We start from the raw sequence: 15,569 nt of genomic DNA, 5'->3' as shown, positions 1-15,569 counted from the left end.
AGGCTCCGCCGCTCCCTTCTGTCCCGCTCACCCCCTGCGGCCTCCTCCTTCACACGGATCTCCGGACTCTCTTGCTCCCCATGGCCGCTTCTCTGTGAGGGTCGGCCAGTATGGAGTAGCTCGGGACCGCCGGTAGCGAGCAGCTCGGGCCCGCCGCTGGCCTCTGGTTCCTCTGCCCGGCTCTGCTCCCCCTGCATGGCCGCTGTTCCCGCCGCACTCTCGGCTCCTCCTCCTGCCTCTGGGTCTCTACGCTCCGCTCCCCGTGTACGTGGCGGATGGCGGATGGTGGAGGAGGGTGGGGGGTACAGCGCCCGAGAAACCCGCCGCTAAGCGCCGCACAGGACTGCGGGGGGGGGGGGGGGGGGGCCTGCGTATGACGTTCCAGGGATGGGGGCGGGGTCACCCGCCGGAGTGCCGCACAGGACTGTGGGGGTGCATATGACGTTCCAGGGACAGGACTGCGGGGGGCGGGGCCTGCGTATGACATTCCAGGGATGGGGAGGGGTCACCCGCCAGAGCGCCGCACAGGACTGAGACCTGTGTGTGTGTCTCACTGTTTGTGTGTGTGACACTGTGTGTGTGTGACACTGTGTCCCCCCCCCCCTCCTGTCCACTGTCCCTCCCTCCCTCTGGGGGGGGGGGGCGGAGAAAGAGGGGGAGCACAGAAATAGGGGGAGAGGAGGGAGCGGGAAATTTAACTCACGGGCAACGCCGGGACTCTCAGCTAGTGTGTGTGTGTATATATTTATATATTGATGTCGAGGTATTGGTACCGTGTTAGCCAAGCTTTAATAATGAAAAATGAATAGACGATACCGTTCTGTGTTCCACAGAATGTTATCGTCTATTCATTTTTATTTTTTATATATATATATATATATATATATATTGTATTTCTGCTTGGTATATTCTTGTTTGTAGCCTTTAATGTGTTTGCATCATATATATTTTAATATAAAGGTGGCCTTTAGTTTTGTTTTGTTATAGTGATAACGTTTGGTGTAGCTAATTTCATTTGATGATAATTAATGGCATTATGGTATTAATAATTAAATGCATTCTTACAATGGTGGATATACTGTACAATACACACGGCCTGTCTTTCACCAAGGTTCCCCTGACCTAAAATAGGGCGCGAAAAACGTCGACAACACAAAGACACGACGCCTGGGTCAAATGAAAAAAATAAAAAAAAAGGAGACGAAACCGTTGATCCTTTTGATTGACGCCAGCGGGAGCCAACCACATTTAACTGCGCTCGCACTTCCCACCAATCATCGCCCGCTGTGGGCGGTTGCCATATGCCCAGCCTCGACGGACAGCCTTGCCAGCCAATGGCCAAGGAGGCACCGAAACGGGCAGCCAATGGTATTCGGCGAGGGGCGTCGTCTAACAGAGGGGGCTACCTGTGCCGTGTAATGGTGGCTCAGTTGGTGAGCGGCCATTGAAGGACAAGGAAGCCCGTGACGGAACTCCGGTTATCACTTTCCATCTGTTTTCGCGCCCCCCTCCCTGCCTTTTCTTGTTTGTTTTGGCTTGGTCCCTTGACCTTCCTCCCCCGCTTAAAGTTTCTCTGTGACCCAGTGGGGCCGGAAAACAGCGTTAAAAATGGAGATGAAGAAGCGCATCAACCTGGAGTTGAGGAACAAATCCCCGTCTGAGGTGAGAGCCAGCGCTTTCTTCACTCCCCCCCTCCCTCTTTCCTGAGGAGGATGGGGTCCGGGAGGATGCCTCCCGCAGAGGAGACGAGGAGTTGGCCGCCGCCGCCTTCCTGCTTCAACCGGACTTCCAAAGTTTGGGCTGTGGAGGTGATGGAGGGAGGGAAGCGACCGGCCCCACCTCATGGCAAGATGGCCCCAGGGATAGGGGTTGTGGGGCAGGGGGTTATGGGGCAGAGAGGGGGTTTATATGGGGCAGGGAGTTTGTGCGGTGGTGTTGGACAGGGAGGGGGTGTGGGGCTTGGATGGAGTGGAGGTGTGGGGCCGGGGTTTGGTGGGTGGAGGTGTGGTGTGGGATCGGGGGTTAGTGAGTGGAGGTGTGGTGTGGGGTTGGGGGTTAGTAGGTGGAGGTGTGGGACCGGGGGTTTGTGGGTGGAGGTTTGGTGTGGGACCGGGGGTTTGTGGGTGGAGGTTTGGTGTTGGACCGGGGGTTTGTGGGTGGAGGTTTGGGGCCGGGGGTTAGTGGGTGGAGGTTTCTGTCCGGGAGTTAGTGGGTGGGGGTGTGGGACCGGGGGTTAGTGGGTGGGGGTGTGGGACCGGGGATTGGTGGGTGGAGGTGTGGTGCCGGGGGGTTAGTGGGTGGAGGTTTGGTGTGGGACCGGGGGTTCGTGGGTGGAGGTTTGGTGTGGGACCGGGGGTTAGTGGGTGGAGGTGTGGGGCAGGGGGGGGGTGTGGTGGCTAATGTAGTGTATATACGCAAATGTGTAATGATATAGATATATCATGCCAAAAGCTCAATGCTTATCAATCTCAACCTAGTTTGGGACTATGGATAATTTAGCATTTGCAGAAAAAAAAGTTCTCACTTCCTGTCAAGAAGCAACCCCCGGGGTCAGCGTGATGTGATCTGCCAGGAGGTTGTAATGTAAGGTTGTGTGAATACACACACGGTGGGTGTAAACAGCTATTTCCCTGCGAATCGCCTCCTCTCATTTGCCAAGAAGCTGCACATGTGGGGTATTTGGTGGTTACAGGTGGGATTGGGGGGGGGGGGGGGGGTGTCATACAAATCATACTGTCTGTAACCCTAGCCCCAGTTATCTATTCTTCAAACCTCCTCTGTTATGATGTGGGACCCCAGTGTGTGTGTACAGGCTGTGGGGGCACCCACCTGTTTGTAAAGCTTCATGGGGGAGATTAACCTTTACAGTGCCAAGGGGTTAAAGGTCACTCAGACCTGTGCACCCTGTGGGATTGAGCTCTAAGTACTCTGTTAGGAAAACCTGTTGCCCCCTCTTGGGAAATATAAAGTTAACTGCTTCACTGCCAATGTTTGGGGGTTATCTTGGGTGTATACTTCTATGCCAAGTCATGCAGTGCTTATCTGCCCCATAGACCTTTTAAATGTCCGGTCCAACATCATTAAACCCACTTATCAGTGTAACTAATCTACTGTTTGTATCTTGTGAAAGATTACTCTGCATTGCATTTCTCCAAGAACCCAAAGTATAAGTGTATCACATGTACGCTATTTACGTTTGGCGGATTTCATGAATATTTTGCAAAGAAACAGGGCCTGGAGGACTGGCAAACAGTCTTATCGCCAAAGTCATTCGGAACAATTGTAGAACCTCTCAATGTATCTACTATGGGAAAGCTAGATGTAATAAACATACACATATATATATATATATATATATATATATGTGTGTGTATATATATATGTGTGTGTATATATATGTGTATATGTATGTGTGTGTGTGTGTGTGTGTGTATATATATGTGTGTATATGTATATATATATGTATGTATATATATATATGTATGTATATATATATATGTATATGTATATATATATATATATATGTATATATATGTGTGTGTGTGTGTGTGTGTGTGTGTGTGTGTGTGTGTGTGTGTATATATATATATGTATATGTGTATATATATATATATGTGTGTGTGTGTGTGTATATGTGTATATATATATGTGTTTAAAAATAAAGGTCCACGTTATATCCATTTAACCTATTAAACATGTCACTACCCTTAGGCCTAGACAGGATAGTCCTGCCAACGAATTGGTCAGCGCTGTATAAATACGTACTTGCATACAAGGGTTAACGAGACTCGCCGATTTAACTGTTCATTGCCAGAGGGGCCTGTGTGCGAAGCATGTTTTGCAGCATGGCTGTTGGCAAAAGGGTTAAGCAAGTTACAATGGCGGCTTTTACCTTTTTTTTGTTGTGAAGGTGGGTGGGGTGATCGTATTTTATTAGAAAACTTAAAACATATATTTAAAACGTTGATATAATCTCCTCTTTGAACCATAAGGGGGAATTGACCTTTGAACGTGTATGTTGGTTGTATAAAGAGAAATTGATTGCATATACCGCTGCTTTGAAACAAATGCAAAATGTTGACTTGACCATTTTTTTTTTTTTTTAATTTTTTTTTTGCACAAAAGATTTGTATTTACTATTTTTACCCCTGCACGGAAACCAACTTGACGGCCGCCGTGTGTTGCCACGAGGTGCACATTTGCGTGTTGTCTTTGCTCCCGGGTGAGAGGAGCACATGGGGAGGAGGGATCATGGCTTCTTGTTGTGATCCGCATGTCTAATGGCCACAGACAGATAAGGAGACTGTTTTAGCTCTCATCCACCAACAGGGGAGATAGACTCCAGCCAGTTGTAAACTCCCCTCACAACGCCCAAAGGTGGGGCTACGCATATGTAAGGTCGCAGGCTTCCCTACTCCCTGAATCTCCTCCCTTTTTGGCCCACGGCCACTTATACCCTGTCTCAGAATACTTACCACTGCTGCCCTAGTAGGGGGGTAGCTGCAGCACGATCTGAAGGTCAAATCCGTGGTCCCCATCACACTATCATAAACTGTTTCTTTAGCCCCCCAAAAGGCACTATACTCGCTTATATTCCCCCGGCGATCAGTGACCGACCTAATTCATAGGTCCCTTATTGCTTCTTTAATGGAATTTGGCAACACAAATTGGAGCTGTTTGCAACAGCAAGCACGCCGCAAATTGCAGTGAGATATCTGACTTCATTTTGGTGCTGGTAATAATTTTGTATGAATTTAATTTATAATCCATCCATCCATTTGCAGTTGAGGCTACATCTCGATTTTTGTCTTGCTGGTGCATATTGTGAGTAAGGCACATTTGTTTGTTTCAACTTTAAAGATGGAGTATAACAGATTATACTTTATCTAGATCAGGGATGGCCAACTCCTGTGCTGAAGCAGGGATATCCTGAAAACCTGACATGTTGGTGACCCTTGTGGATTGGAGTTGGCCACCCCTTATCTAGTGCAACAATCATTCTGTGTTTATAATGTAGACTTGCACACGAGTCGAGTAAAATAAAATATTTGCTACATCCTTTGGGAAGCAAAGCAGTGCTCTTGCATGCATGCCTCTCCTGCGGATTAAGCCACCGCCCCCCAACATCAGACAGTCCCTGTTATCTGCTTATGCACTCCTCCATCTAGATACGCGCCTTTGCTGTGGTTCTTTCCTGCCGCTGGACAATACCTTACTGTGCCTTCCAGCAGCACGGTGGTTAATTGGAAGTCGGGCAGGTTTTTTTTTTTTTTTTAATTATCAGCTGTCTATTCGTAGTAAAGTTGCAGGGTTCATTAAATCGATGGGTGGGTTGCGTGTGGTTTTTTTTGTGGTGGTGGTCTGGCTTGTGTAATCTTTTAATAATGCCCCCGCTTGCATAGACAGCTGCTACTTGGGTGATCATCTTGCAGCCCACACTTGCCTGCTGTCAGCGTCCACCAGTGTAAGAGACTTGTTGCTCTCAGCAGATGTTTCAGGATGTAGGTCACTTGAAACAGTAACCACCTTCCTCCTGCAACATTTCTAAAGCTCACAGTGGTGGTGTCCTTGTGATGCAGTCATTATCCTCTACGTTATCAGACCACCTTCCTAGATACGTATGACCTTGAACATGTGAATTCATAGCATGTGCCTCTGGTACCAGAAAAGTTGATTGAAGCTTGCGGAACATGATTGTAGACAAACTCCTGAGCTGGCAGAAGGTACAAAGTCCCAGGCAATTCCTCTCGATCTAATTCTGTGTGGTTTTCTTAAGTTCTGCATTTTAATTTTAGCAATTGTGCCGTAAAATCTGCAAGGGCATTTGGATGAGAAAACCTGAAATAATGGTAATGGGAGCTTTCTTGAAAGACAGGTAGGAGACTAGCGACCCGTGGCTGACTAGCCGCCCTCTCAGGATGTGGCAAAAGTGTGATACAACATCCAGAATTTTGTAAGAAGGGATCCGCCCAGGGGTTTTGTAGAGTAATTCAGTGTAATGGCTGCCACAGCTGTGGAGAACAGCAGCAGCAAAGTCCTGCATTGTTACTACAGTCCATTGGGACTGCAAATATAGACTTATTTATTTGATCAGGCCAATGTTTTCATTTGAAGAATTGGCCTGTGGATAGTAATATACAGCAAATGGGTTTCTATTGGCAGTGTTCTATTAGAATTGTTTCCTCTGGAACTGAAGTGGTTTGCCAATGGGGTTACTGCTTTCAGAACAATTTGGCACCGCAAAATATGCCCAGTATTAATTAGTGTCTCACCTAAAATATATTTATTTCAATTTTAAAAAAGGTACAGAAAAGTTGAGCTACATCTTTGACATATTTGAGAATTTCCTAATATTTTTATTTGGAGTGGGGGGAGGTTGTATTTGTTACTTTTACTCGTAATGTCTTGTGTATATTGCTTTTTACAATATGAGCATATATTGAATTATCTTACGTTGATTTATTTCTACTGTAACAGAGTACAAGAACAACATAGGGGCAAGTAATTAAGGAAGTGTGATATATACAAATTAGAAGCAAACGGAGGGTTGGCAAGTACTTTCCAAGAGAGGAGTAATGTTCCTTGTACAAGTGGTGTTTCAAACTTAAGTTACCGTAAATAGTTGATCAAACATAGTTAACCGTAACGGAGCACTCTAATAATAATAGCTCATCTGAGATCAGATAGGGCGTCTTAGATCGGATGCGTTATAAATTCGTCAGTATTTGGTACAATTTTCAAATGACCTGAAAATTGCAGTGAACCTTTTAGGGATGCCTGAGGAACCCAAGAATTCCTAGGAACCCTGGTTGAAAACTGTACTGGGTTAATATTTACTTCACATCCATAAACTAGTACAGGTAGTCCTCGCTATCCCAATGTTTCACTTTACAACGAATGGCATATCCAACGCTTTACAATGCAACCCTATGGGCCGTTTGTCGCCGCCGGAATGCGTTATCCAACGCTTACCGCCAATGATTAACATGGGACTCGCTTTACTACGGTTTCACTATCCAACGCATCTTCCAGAACGGATAACCGAGGACTGCCTGTATAGCAAGAAGATCCCACACAAAACAGTGCAGCTGTTGTCTATTTTCTCTCATCCCACCTGTTGTGAAAGGTCCCCAATGGAATATTGTCTTGTCAGTTTGTGTGCATTTTTGAGGCACACAAACCCTTCATAGCCAAAGGCCCATTGAGCCTAGTGAAGAGAAATAATCTGCAAGGCCCTCTGTCACAGGGGATGTTTCCAACACATTAAATAAAGTACATTACCCTCCTTTATATGTTAGTTATGTATCTTGCGTGTCCAGTAGAAAGGAAGCTGAGGCTGTTCCTAGGTTAAAGCTTCCAGTAACCCCATGTGGGTTTTACATCTGCTCCTTCATTATGGGTTGCATTTAACGCTTTAATGTTCCCATCAACAGACATGTAAGCAGTTTGTCTTTTTTTTTTAAAGTATTTTCTCTCGCTTTTCCTGAAACAGTACTAAGGTATTGGCACTGTTACACTCAGTCAAGACATTGCACTCACTGTTCTTCTCTAGGGAAACACAACCTTTGCATGCAGCACCATTAAGGCACACGTTTAATAATGTTTTTTGTTTTTTTTCCCCTGTCCTCTTGCTAGGTTGCTGAGCTGGTTTTGGACAACTCCCGGTCCAGCGATGGAGAGATTGAAGGCTTGAGCGATAACTTTAAAGAGCTGGAATTCCTCAGTATGGCCAACGTAGAGCTGACGTCTCTAGCAAAACTCCCAAAATTGGGTAAACTTAGAAAAGTGAGTGATCAAACCGTAGTCATAGATTCTATAAATTTTGCTTAAGCATCCTTGTAGTGGTTAAGATCCACTCACAAATTCTTTGATCTCCATGAGAATGTGTGCACATTGGTGTAGTACAGTTTTTTTCTCTGTTCGGTGTTGTCGTATTAATAATATTTGACGTGGGATTCAGTATATTCTAGCAACTCTACTTTGGAGAGTAAAAAAGAGCTGCGGTCACAACTGACACTCGAACACTTTCATTTTCTTTGCAGAAATAACTAGAGATACTCACTATATAAATAGATATATATCTAAAATATATCAGATGGCTACTGGCTTTGTCCAGTAAGCTACCATATCATGCTCTCACATTGCAGCTTCCTATTGGTCCCTGGGAGTGAGGGCTGGATGGTGGCCCTATTGATTTCCCTGCAAAACTGGATCCAAAAACGTTAAAATAAAAAATAAAAAAGGCACTCCACAGCACTTTGCAAATATTAAAAAAAGGTGTTTAATGGTAGACATTGACTATGTCCTATTGATTTTCCCATTAGGAGCTGGAAAAACACATATGCATATAATCATACATTTCTCAGGAACCTCACTTCAGGGTTACCTCATGGCTTTAACCATTCACATGATGAATGATACTTTTCTCAGAATAAGGCCCCGCTTATAGTGCCGTTGATGGCGACACGACAGGCGAAAGTTATATTTCGCTGGGTGGCGGCGTCGTGGGTTTCCTGGCAATTGATTGGTTCAGGGGCTGTCACATGAGGCGACAGCCCTTGAAAAATCAAATATTGCCAGCTACCAGTTTTGGCAACGTCGCATTGTCGCCGTCGCACTTATAAGCGCACGCGGCGGCAGCAATGCGTTTGTTTTCGGGCGACGTCGATGGCACTATAAGCGCGGCCTAATATTGCATTCTGATCCCTTGACATTAGTAATGGTTGTCTTTGCTTTATAGGTCTCCTGGGACGTTGTAGGGCCAGATATTGTGGTTGCTTGTTGCTCCATGAGAAGCATGTTTTCTCATGCATCTCTGGGAGTAATGGTCCATCTCGGGTGGCCAAGTCCAGTTCTCAAGGGCCACCAACAGGTCAGGTTTTCAGGATATCCTTGTTCCAGCACAGGTGGCTCTGTCAAAGACTGAGCTATCTGTGCTGAAGCAGGGTTATCCTGACAACCCAACTTGTTGTTGGCCCTTGAGGGCTGGGCCACCGCTGAGGTGAACGCAATACTTTCTGTAAAACTGTCTCTCTTCTTTCCCATGTGTAGTTGGAGCTCAGTGACAACCGTATCTCAGGAGGACTGGATGTATTGGCAGAAAGGTGTCCTAACCTCACTTACCTCAACCTGAGCGGCAACAAGATTAAAGACCTGAGCACAGTTCAAGCTCTAGTAAGTACAACTTCCTCTGAGGGGACTTCAGCTCTGAAGAAGCACTCATCCCGTAGCACTTCTGCTTAAACTGGCCAATAACCCACTGAGGGTTCTTTATTGCTTTAAGTATTTTTAAACAAGCTTTTGAAATCTTGACACTTGAAGAAACCTATGAGGTTTCTAAAACCCTATACACGATATATTAATTTCTGAAGTTCAATGTTTCTCCGCCTAACGCATCACAACCTACATTGATTCTGCTTTTCTCCAGAGCCAATAAGACTACTAGACCTTTGAACTGTCTCAAGTGAATAGTTGAAGAAAAGCAACTGATCACTAATAATTGGGCCATTTTGATTTGTATGCATTATCGCCCCTTAATTGCCGTCATGTGCCTGGTTACGTCATATGAAGCACATTTGTTATGCTTGCTCTAACAGAACTTGGCCCCGAAGTTTTGTATGTGTAATGTGTTTAGATGGACCTGCCGTGCTCTGATTATATGCATTTAAAGCAGATGTGCCATTCGGTTCTTCCTCCTAAATATGATCTTATCAGTATAACACTGATGCATCTTTTTACAGTATAAGCGTATATTGTATCCTATGATTTATTTCATACTGTAAAATAGAGTGAAGGAACAGCATGGGGCATTTAATTAAAGTGTGAGGAACGCAGACTGCAGAAGCAAACATTAAATGTACTCGAGCAGGGTGGGTGTGCGCTCGAGCAGGGTGGGGGTGTGCGTGTGTTTTACATAGTGCTTCTAAAGAGTAGATAATGTCCCTTGTACAAATTGTGTGTGTGTGTGTGTAGACAGTTTTTGAATTTGATGCAGCTGCTGCTGTATAGTAAACCCTGTGCAGCTGTAACTTATCTGATCCAGTGGTGGGAAAATCCAGTCCTCAAGGGCTATCAACAGGTCAGGTTTTCAGGATATCCCTGCTTCAGCACAGGTTGCTCAGTCATAATGACTGTCAACAACTGAGCCACCTGTGTTCAAGCAGGGATATTCTGAAAACCTGACTTATTGGTAGCCCTTGAGGACTGAAGTTTCCCACCCCATAACTAATCTGTATAAATCTCAATAAAATCATCCTATTTGGAGTGTTTATAAAAGCCCCGATCTGTTCCATTGCAGCCAAATAAATATTGTCCATTTTGTATATACTTTTTCAGACAAACTTAAAAAATTTGAAGAGCTTGGACCTGTTTAACTGTGAGATTACAAACCTAGAAGATTACAGGGAAAACATTTTTGAGCGACTTTCCCAAATCACGTACCTAGATGGGTTCGACCAGGAAGATAATGAGGCTCCAGACTCTGAAGAAGAAGAAGACGACGAAGATGATGACGACGATGATGGTGAGTTTGATTTACTTGTTTGTTCCTGTCTGGGTGCTTAAAGCAGCTATCACATTATACATCTGCAGAGTAAGCACATGGCACTTGTTAGGGGTGTTTAAAATTACCTTCTCAAACCCCCTTGAGTTTAATGACCCGGCGAAGACCAGGTTTAGTTATTTAGCTGAATATTTTAGTATATACAGAAGCATACAAAGTTAAATAGAGCATAGTTTGAAAAGCAGGAAGTGTTTTGGGGGCTACAAATGGTTCCGGTTCCATATCTGCTCTATACCAAGAGCTTCTTCAATGCTGCAGAGCTACACGTGCACATGCACAAGAAATTTAGCAAGCGACTGCAGGGGAGACACTCAGATGTCACTTCCTTTGCCACACTTCCTATTCCCCTATTCCTCACAGAATTCAGCAAAACAAACATGGAGAATCAAGATATCATGCTGTGGATGTGGCTCATGGAAAATCCGTTGGTACAAATGATAATTTTAGGAGGTAGACAAATAGATTAATTAGTAATAAAAGAATTAATGTCATTTAATTAATTACTGTATTTTTTTCAATAATTAAGTCCATCAATCTATGTTCTTCAAGGTATGTATGTATTTATGGCTTTTCAATAAAGAAACGGTATTTCGTATGAAATCCTGAGGTAATTGTGTTTTATATATAGATATAGCATTTTCATTGGTTAGATTATGGAGGAACAGGATTGGTGAACTGAACTTCACTGATTTTACGGCTGCGCTGCTTGAAAACAAATTTTCCCATCTCCTCAACTGTATCTGGCTTTGCAGCAGCGAGCCGGGAGACCGTTTCATTTGGTATAAGCAGGTTTCAGGGATGTACAACACTTGTTTTTGCGCCGCTTAGTGTCTCTACTGGAGACACCACAGGCGATTTCTTGTATAATCACAGCCTAAGGCCGCGCGTATAGTGCCCGCAACCAGGGACGGGTGACGCCGCTAGCAAAGGTTATATTTTGCTTTGCGGCGGCGGCGCGGGCTTACGGGCATTTGATTTGTTCAGGGGCTGTCACATGAGGCGACAGCCTTTGAAAAATCAAATAATCCCGGCTTCCAAAGTCCGCGATGTCGCTCCGTCGCATTGCCTCCGTCACGCTTACTATATTCGCACGTGGCGGCGGCGATGTATTTCTTTTTGGGCCGCGGCGCGGGCACTATACGCACGGCCTAAGGCTTCTTTGTGGCCGGGAACTGAGCTATATTAATGGAAGTTGGTATACACTTAGTTGTGCTGGGCTTGACCAATGGAAACAAAGTAAGATGTTGCTGTCTGCAACTGGGATACCAAAGGATGGTGATTTTAAGGGCATATGGAATGATCTCCAGGGGAAAGTAAATTGTAATACTGGAAACCCAATGCTACAATTAGATTGTAAGCTCCTCGGCGCAGGGACTCCTCTTCCTTAATGTTACTTTTATGTCTGAAGCACTTATTCCCATGATCTGTTATTTATATGATCACCACATGTATTACTACTGTGAAGTACTATGTTCATTAATGGCGCTATATAAAAAAAGACATACAATACAATAAAAGTACTTGAGTCTCAGTATAATTAATACATACGTAACGGTGTATGGATTTTGTGTGAGATCATGTCCCATTAATGCTTGGGTTTTTTTTTTTGACAGATGAAGAGGAAGAGGATGACGATGAGCCAGGCCTACCTGGTAAATACAAAGAAGAGGAGGAGGAAGATGAAGAAGCAGTGTCAGATATAGGGGAGGAGGAGGAGGAGGAAGAAGAAGTCGGGCTATCGTACTTACTGAAAGAGGAAATTCCTGTAAGTTCTCTGCTCACGTGTAGAATAAACGTGAAACGCTGAACATTGTGACTTGACGAAGGTTCTTGTGAGAACAGAAAGGTTGACACAAATAATGGGTCTGAGCTTCCGTTGTCAATGTTGGCATTGAATTGATATTCACCATTTTAAGTTGCTTTGAGTTGCGTGACTTTGATTCTTTATAGGCAGTGCTATAATTTATTGGGCCAACCTTTACTAATCTTTGTCTTAATGTATGTGTTTGTAAAATAATAGAATTGGTTTTGTGTGCATATACTTCGTTTTGTTTGTAAACGATTGATTGGCGGCAGTGCCATTTAAAGGCACACAGTAGCTTTCAGACCAAACGTCAGCTTTTAATTTAAGACTTTCCTGAATCCCCATGTGTGATCAATGTATCAGATCTGTCCGTGCAGTGGAGAGCAAAGAAGGAGATGGGGCGCGCGTGCGTTCAGTGTGTCTGTCTGTAGCCAAACAACTCATTCATTTGTTTCCGCTTCAGGATGAAGAGGATGATGATGATTACGTTGAAGATGGTGGCGAGGGAGAGGAGGACGAGGGAGAGGGTAAGTAAAGTTAATATGTAATTGCTGGATTGCCACTTCTCCTAAGTATATGTTTTAACATACTGCTGCAAATATAGGCGGCATTTCTCTATTCCCCCACAGATTGAGCTCGGTAGTGACTATTTACACGCACTGCCCTTTTGATGACACACGTTGATAAGTGTAGTCTCCATTGCTGTGTGTGTAGATATATAATAGTGATACTACACACACCATCTGCTTGCTTTATGCAGTACCGATTAGTGCTCTAATACGCATTTCTCGATGAGCCTGCGTTCCCCTCTGGGTGCAGTGGGTTTAATAAAACGTAAGGAGTGTGCTCCGTATCCGAGCCGCACTGTCATATCAGTGGCAGTCCTTACCCACTCACCGCATGTCTGCATTCTTTCCACAGTGGAGGCGGGCGAGAAGGGGGAGAAGAGGAAACGAGACCCTGAAGACGAGGGGGAGGAAGACGAGGATTGAAGCCGTTGTTTCTAGGAGGCTTGAACCCGTTCTTTTTCTGAGCCCTGGAGTTGACGCTAGAATAATAATGCAGATCTGTATGTCTCTACATGTACAATAGATGTCCCTACAGAATTTAACATGTAACTTTTTATAGGAAAGGTGTGGTTTTACAATTTTTTGTGCCCTTTTTATCATTCCAAATAAGATGTCAGAACCTATTAGTAACATTATATAGCAACTCCCCTCTGCTCTATTATGCCATTGTGTTCCAGAGGAGCTTCCTAGAATGTAATGCTGGCCCCTTTTTGGGACTGAAGGGTCTAATCCAGGGGTGCTCACGTGCAGTTCTCACCCCCAACAGGTCAGGTTTTCAGGCTATACCAGCTTCAGCACAGGTGACTCATTCTTTGACTGAGCAGAGACTGAGCCACCTGTGCTGAAGCAAGAATGGTCTGAAAACCTGACCTGTTACGGGGGAGGGGTCTTGAGGACTGGCGTTGAGCACCCCTGGTCTAATGATCTGTGTTCAGACGTGAAGTGCGTTTGCCCTATAATCCTTAGGTTTTTATAAATGCAAAACGTGATGACTTTATGCTGTGGACTAGCTTTAGTACAACACTTTATGAAACTTGGCAACGGCGGGTTAATCCTTTCTGTGGCAGAGCTTTTTATTTTTTTTTCTCATGTAGCACAGAATTGGTTAACTTGCTGCGTGTTTTTACTCGTGCTGCGCCCGCTACGCTTCTGTTTTGCTCTTTGAAACTTTGGTAATACACTTTATCTTAAGTTTAAACCAGGGAATGGCCATTGCTGGAGCTGAGGCAGAGGAGGGCACGAGGACAATTGTGCTTTTTATTTTAAGTGAATATAATTGATCAGACAAACTGGGCAGTATCACTACGACTGGTTTTACTGGAGCTTTATGGAGTGTTTTTGATTTGGTGTAAATAAAGCAAGACCTGAATTTTAATAGGGTTTTTTTTTATAAATTGCATAAAGCAGTAGACCAGGGGTGGCCAACTCCAGTCGTCAAGTGCTAACAGGTCAGGTTTTCAGGATATTCCTGCTTCAGTACAGATGGCTGTCAGTGGCTCAAAGATTGAGCCATCTGTACTGAAATAGGGATATCCTGAAAACATGACCTGTTGGTAGCCCTGGAGGACTGGAGTTGGCCTCCCCTGCAGTAGATGTTTTCAGGCAAGGTAGTTGAACGTGTTTAACCCCATGAATGCTAGAGAGGGTTAACATTTTAAGTACTTGGTGAAACTGCATTGGCAATCATCATTTTTCTGTCATTCATCCGTTTTCTGTATGAAACACTGAATAAATTGAGAATTTATGCCCTCCCGTAATATTTCCTGTGCTGGCTGTTAAGATTTTGTTTGTGTTGCTATTTAGTTAGGAGTATTGACCATGGATTCTGTCACCATCCCCTTACTGCCTGGCTTGCAACCTGCTTTCCAAGCCAACACATGGACAGCCATAGTGCGGTGATTCTCAAATAACAAAACTGCTTGCTTCTGTTTGCTTTGCACTTCTAGGTCTAACGCTTAAAGCAGCAATAATACCACCTTCACTGCTACTACTAAATAGATGGAATATGTGGCTCCAAATTTGACGCGACATGCTGTCCCCTCTGGCTTAGTAATGCAGGCACCCAGCCATGATCCTGAGGGGGGCACTGTAATATTCAACCCGCTTAACTATGCTTCTAACCGATCTCGTACTGGTAGCTGTGCCACCAGAATCTCCACAGCGGGATTAAAGTTTGCATCAAAGTGCAGCAGCCATTACTGTTCTACACAGGCCAGTCATAATGTATAGTAAGAGCTACTGTGCTTCTGTGGTTAAACCTCAAGTATCAGCATGTGTTCAGCTGGCCATAGATACCATTGTTTTGATAGGCCTGAGTACCCGGCCACTTGTATAATCATTTTGCTGTTGGAGGGGCTAGTCATGCATTGCTTTGCAGTGAAAGGGGTGACACCATCGATTTTAAAAGAACGTCCCTGTTCTGTAACTGCTCTGCTGCTTGACGGACTCGCATTGCTTTGTAATGTGTTACGGCTATGGTTGGGAAAAATCTAACCAGTACAGGGGACTTTCTTTATTTCTTTTCCAGCGTAGCATCACTGCGCAGGCTATTGTGTAATTAAAGGCCGGGGTGGTCTCTTGGAAGTTGTTGGCAAACAGATGCATGGCTGCTGTTTGCTTTTTAATTACGACTTAT

The 15,569-nt window shown here is 44.6% G+C and overlaps 1 protein-coding gene across 3 annotated transcripts; it reads left to right on the top strand.

Annotated features, from left to right (window-relative positions):
• The first annotated feature begins 1,379 nt into the window (after positions 1-1,379).
• Positions 1,380-14,695, top strand: ANP32E (acidic nuclear phosphoprotein 32 family member E). 3 transcript variants are annotated; one of them, XM_075607637.1, is made up of 7 exons: positions 1,380-1,662; positions 7,636-7,785; positions 9,052-9,174; positions 10,336-10,522; positions 12,175-12,326; positions 12,829-12,892; positions 13,287-14,695. In XM_075607637.1, the coding sequence occupies exons 1-7, from the start codon at positions 1,609-1,611 to the stop codon at positions 13,355-13,357; spliced, it is 801 nt and encodes a 266-aa protein (XP_075463752.1). In that variant the 5' UTR covers positions 1,380-1,608; the 3' UTR covers positions 13,358-14,695. The 3 variants fall into 3 exon arrangements, with proteins under 3 accessions (XP_075463752.1, XP_075463750.1, XP_075463753.1); XM_075607635.1 differs by lacking the exon at positions 1,380-1,662 and adding an exon at positions 1,671-1,808; XM_075607638.1 differs by lacking the exon at positions 1,380-1,662 and adding an exon at positions 5,703-5,723.
• The last annotated feature ends 874 nt before the right edge of the window (positions 14,696-15,569 follow it).

This window comes from Ascaphus truei, chromosome 7, assembly GCF_040206685.1.
Source record: "Ascaphus truei isolate aAscTru1 chromosome 7, aAscTru1.hap1, whole genome shotgun sequence".
NCBI lineage: Eukaryota > Metazoa > Chordata > Amphibia > Anura > Ascaphidae > Ascaphus > Ascaphus truei.
The sequence above is the reverse complement of the archived record's forward strand: the minus strand, read 5'-3'. Positions and strand labels throughout refer to the sequence as shown.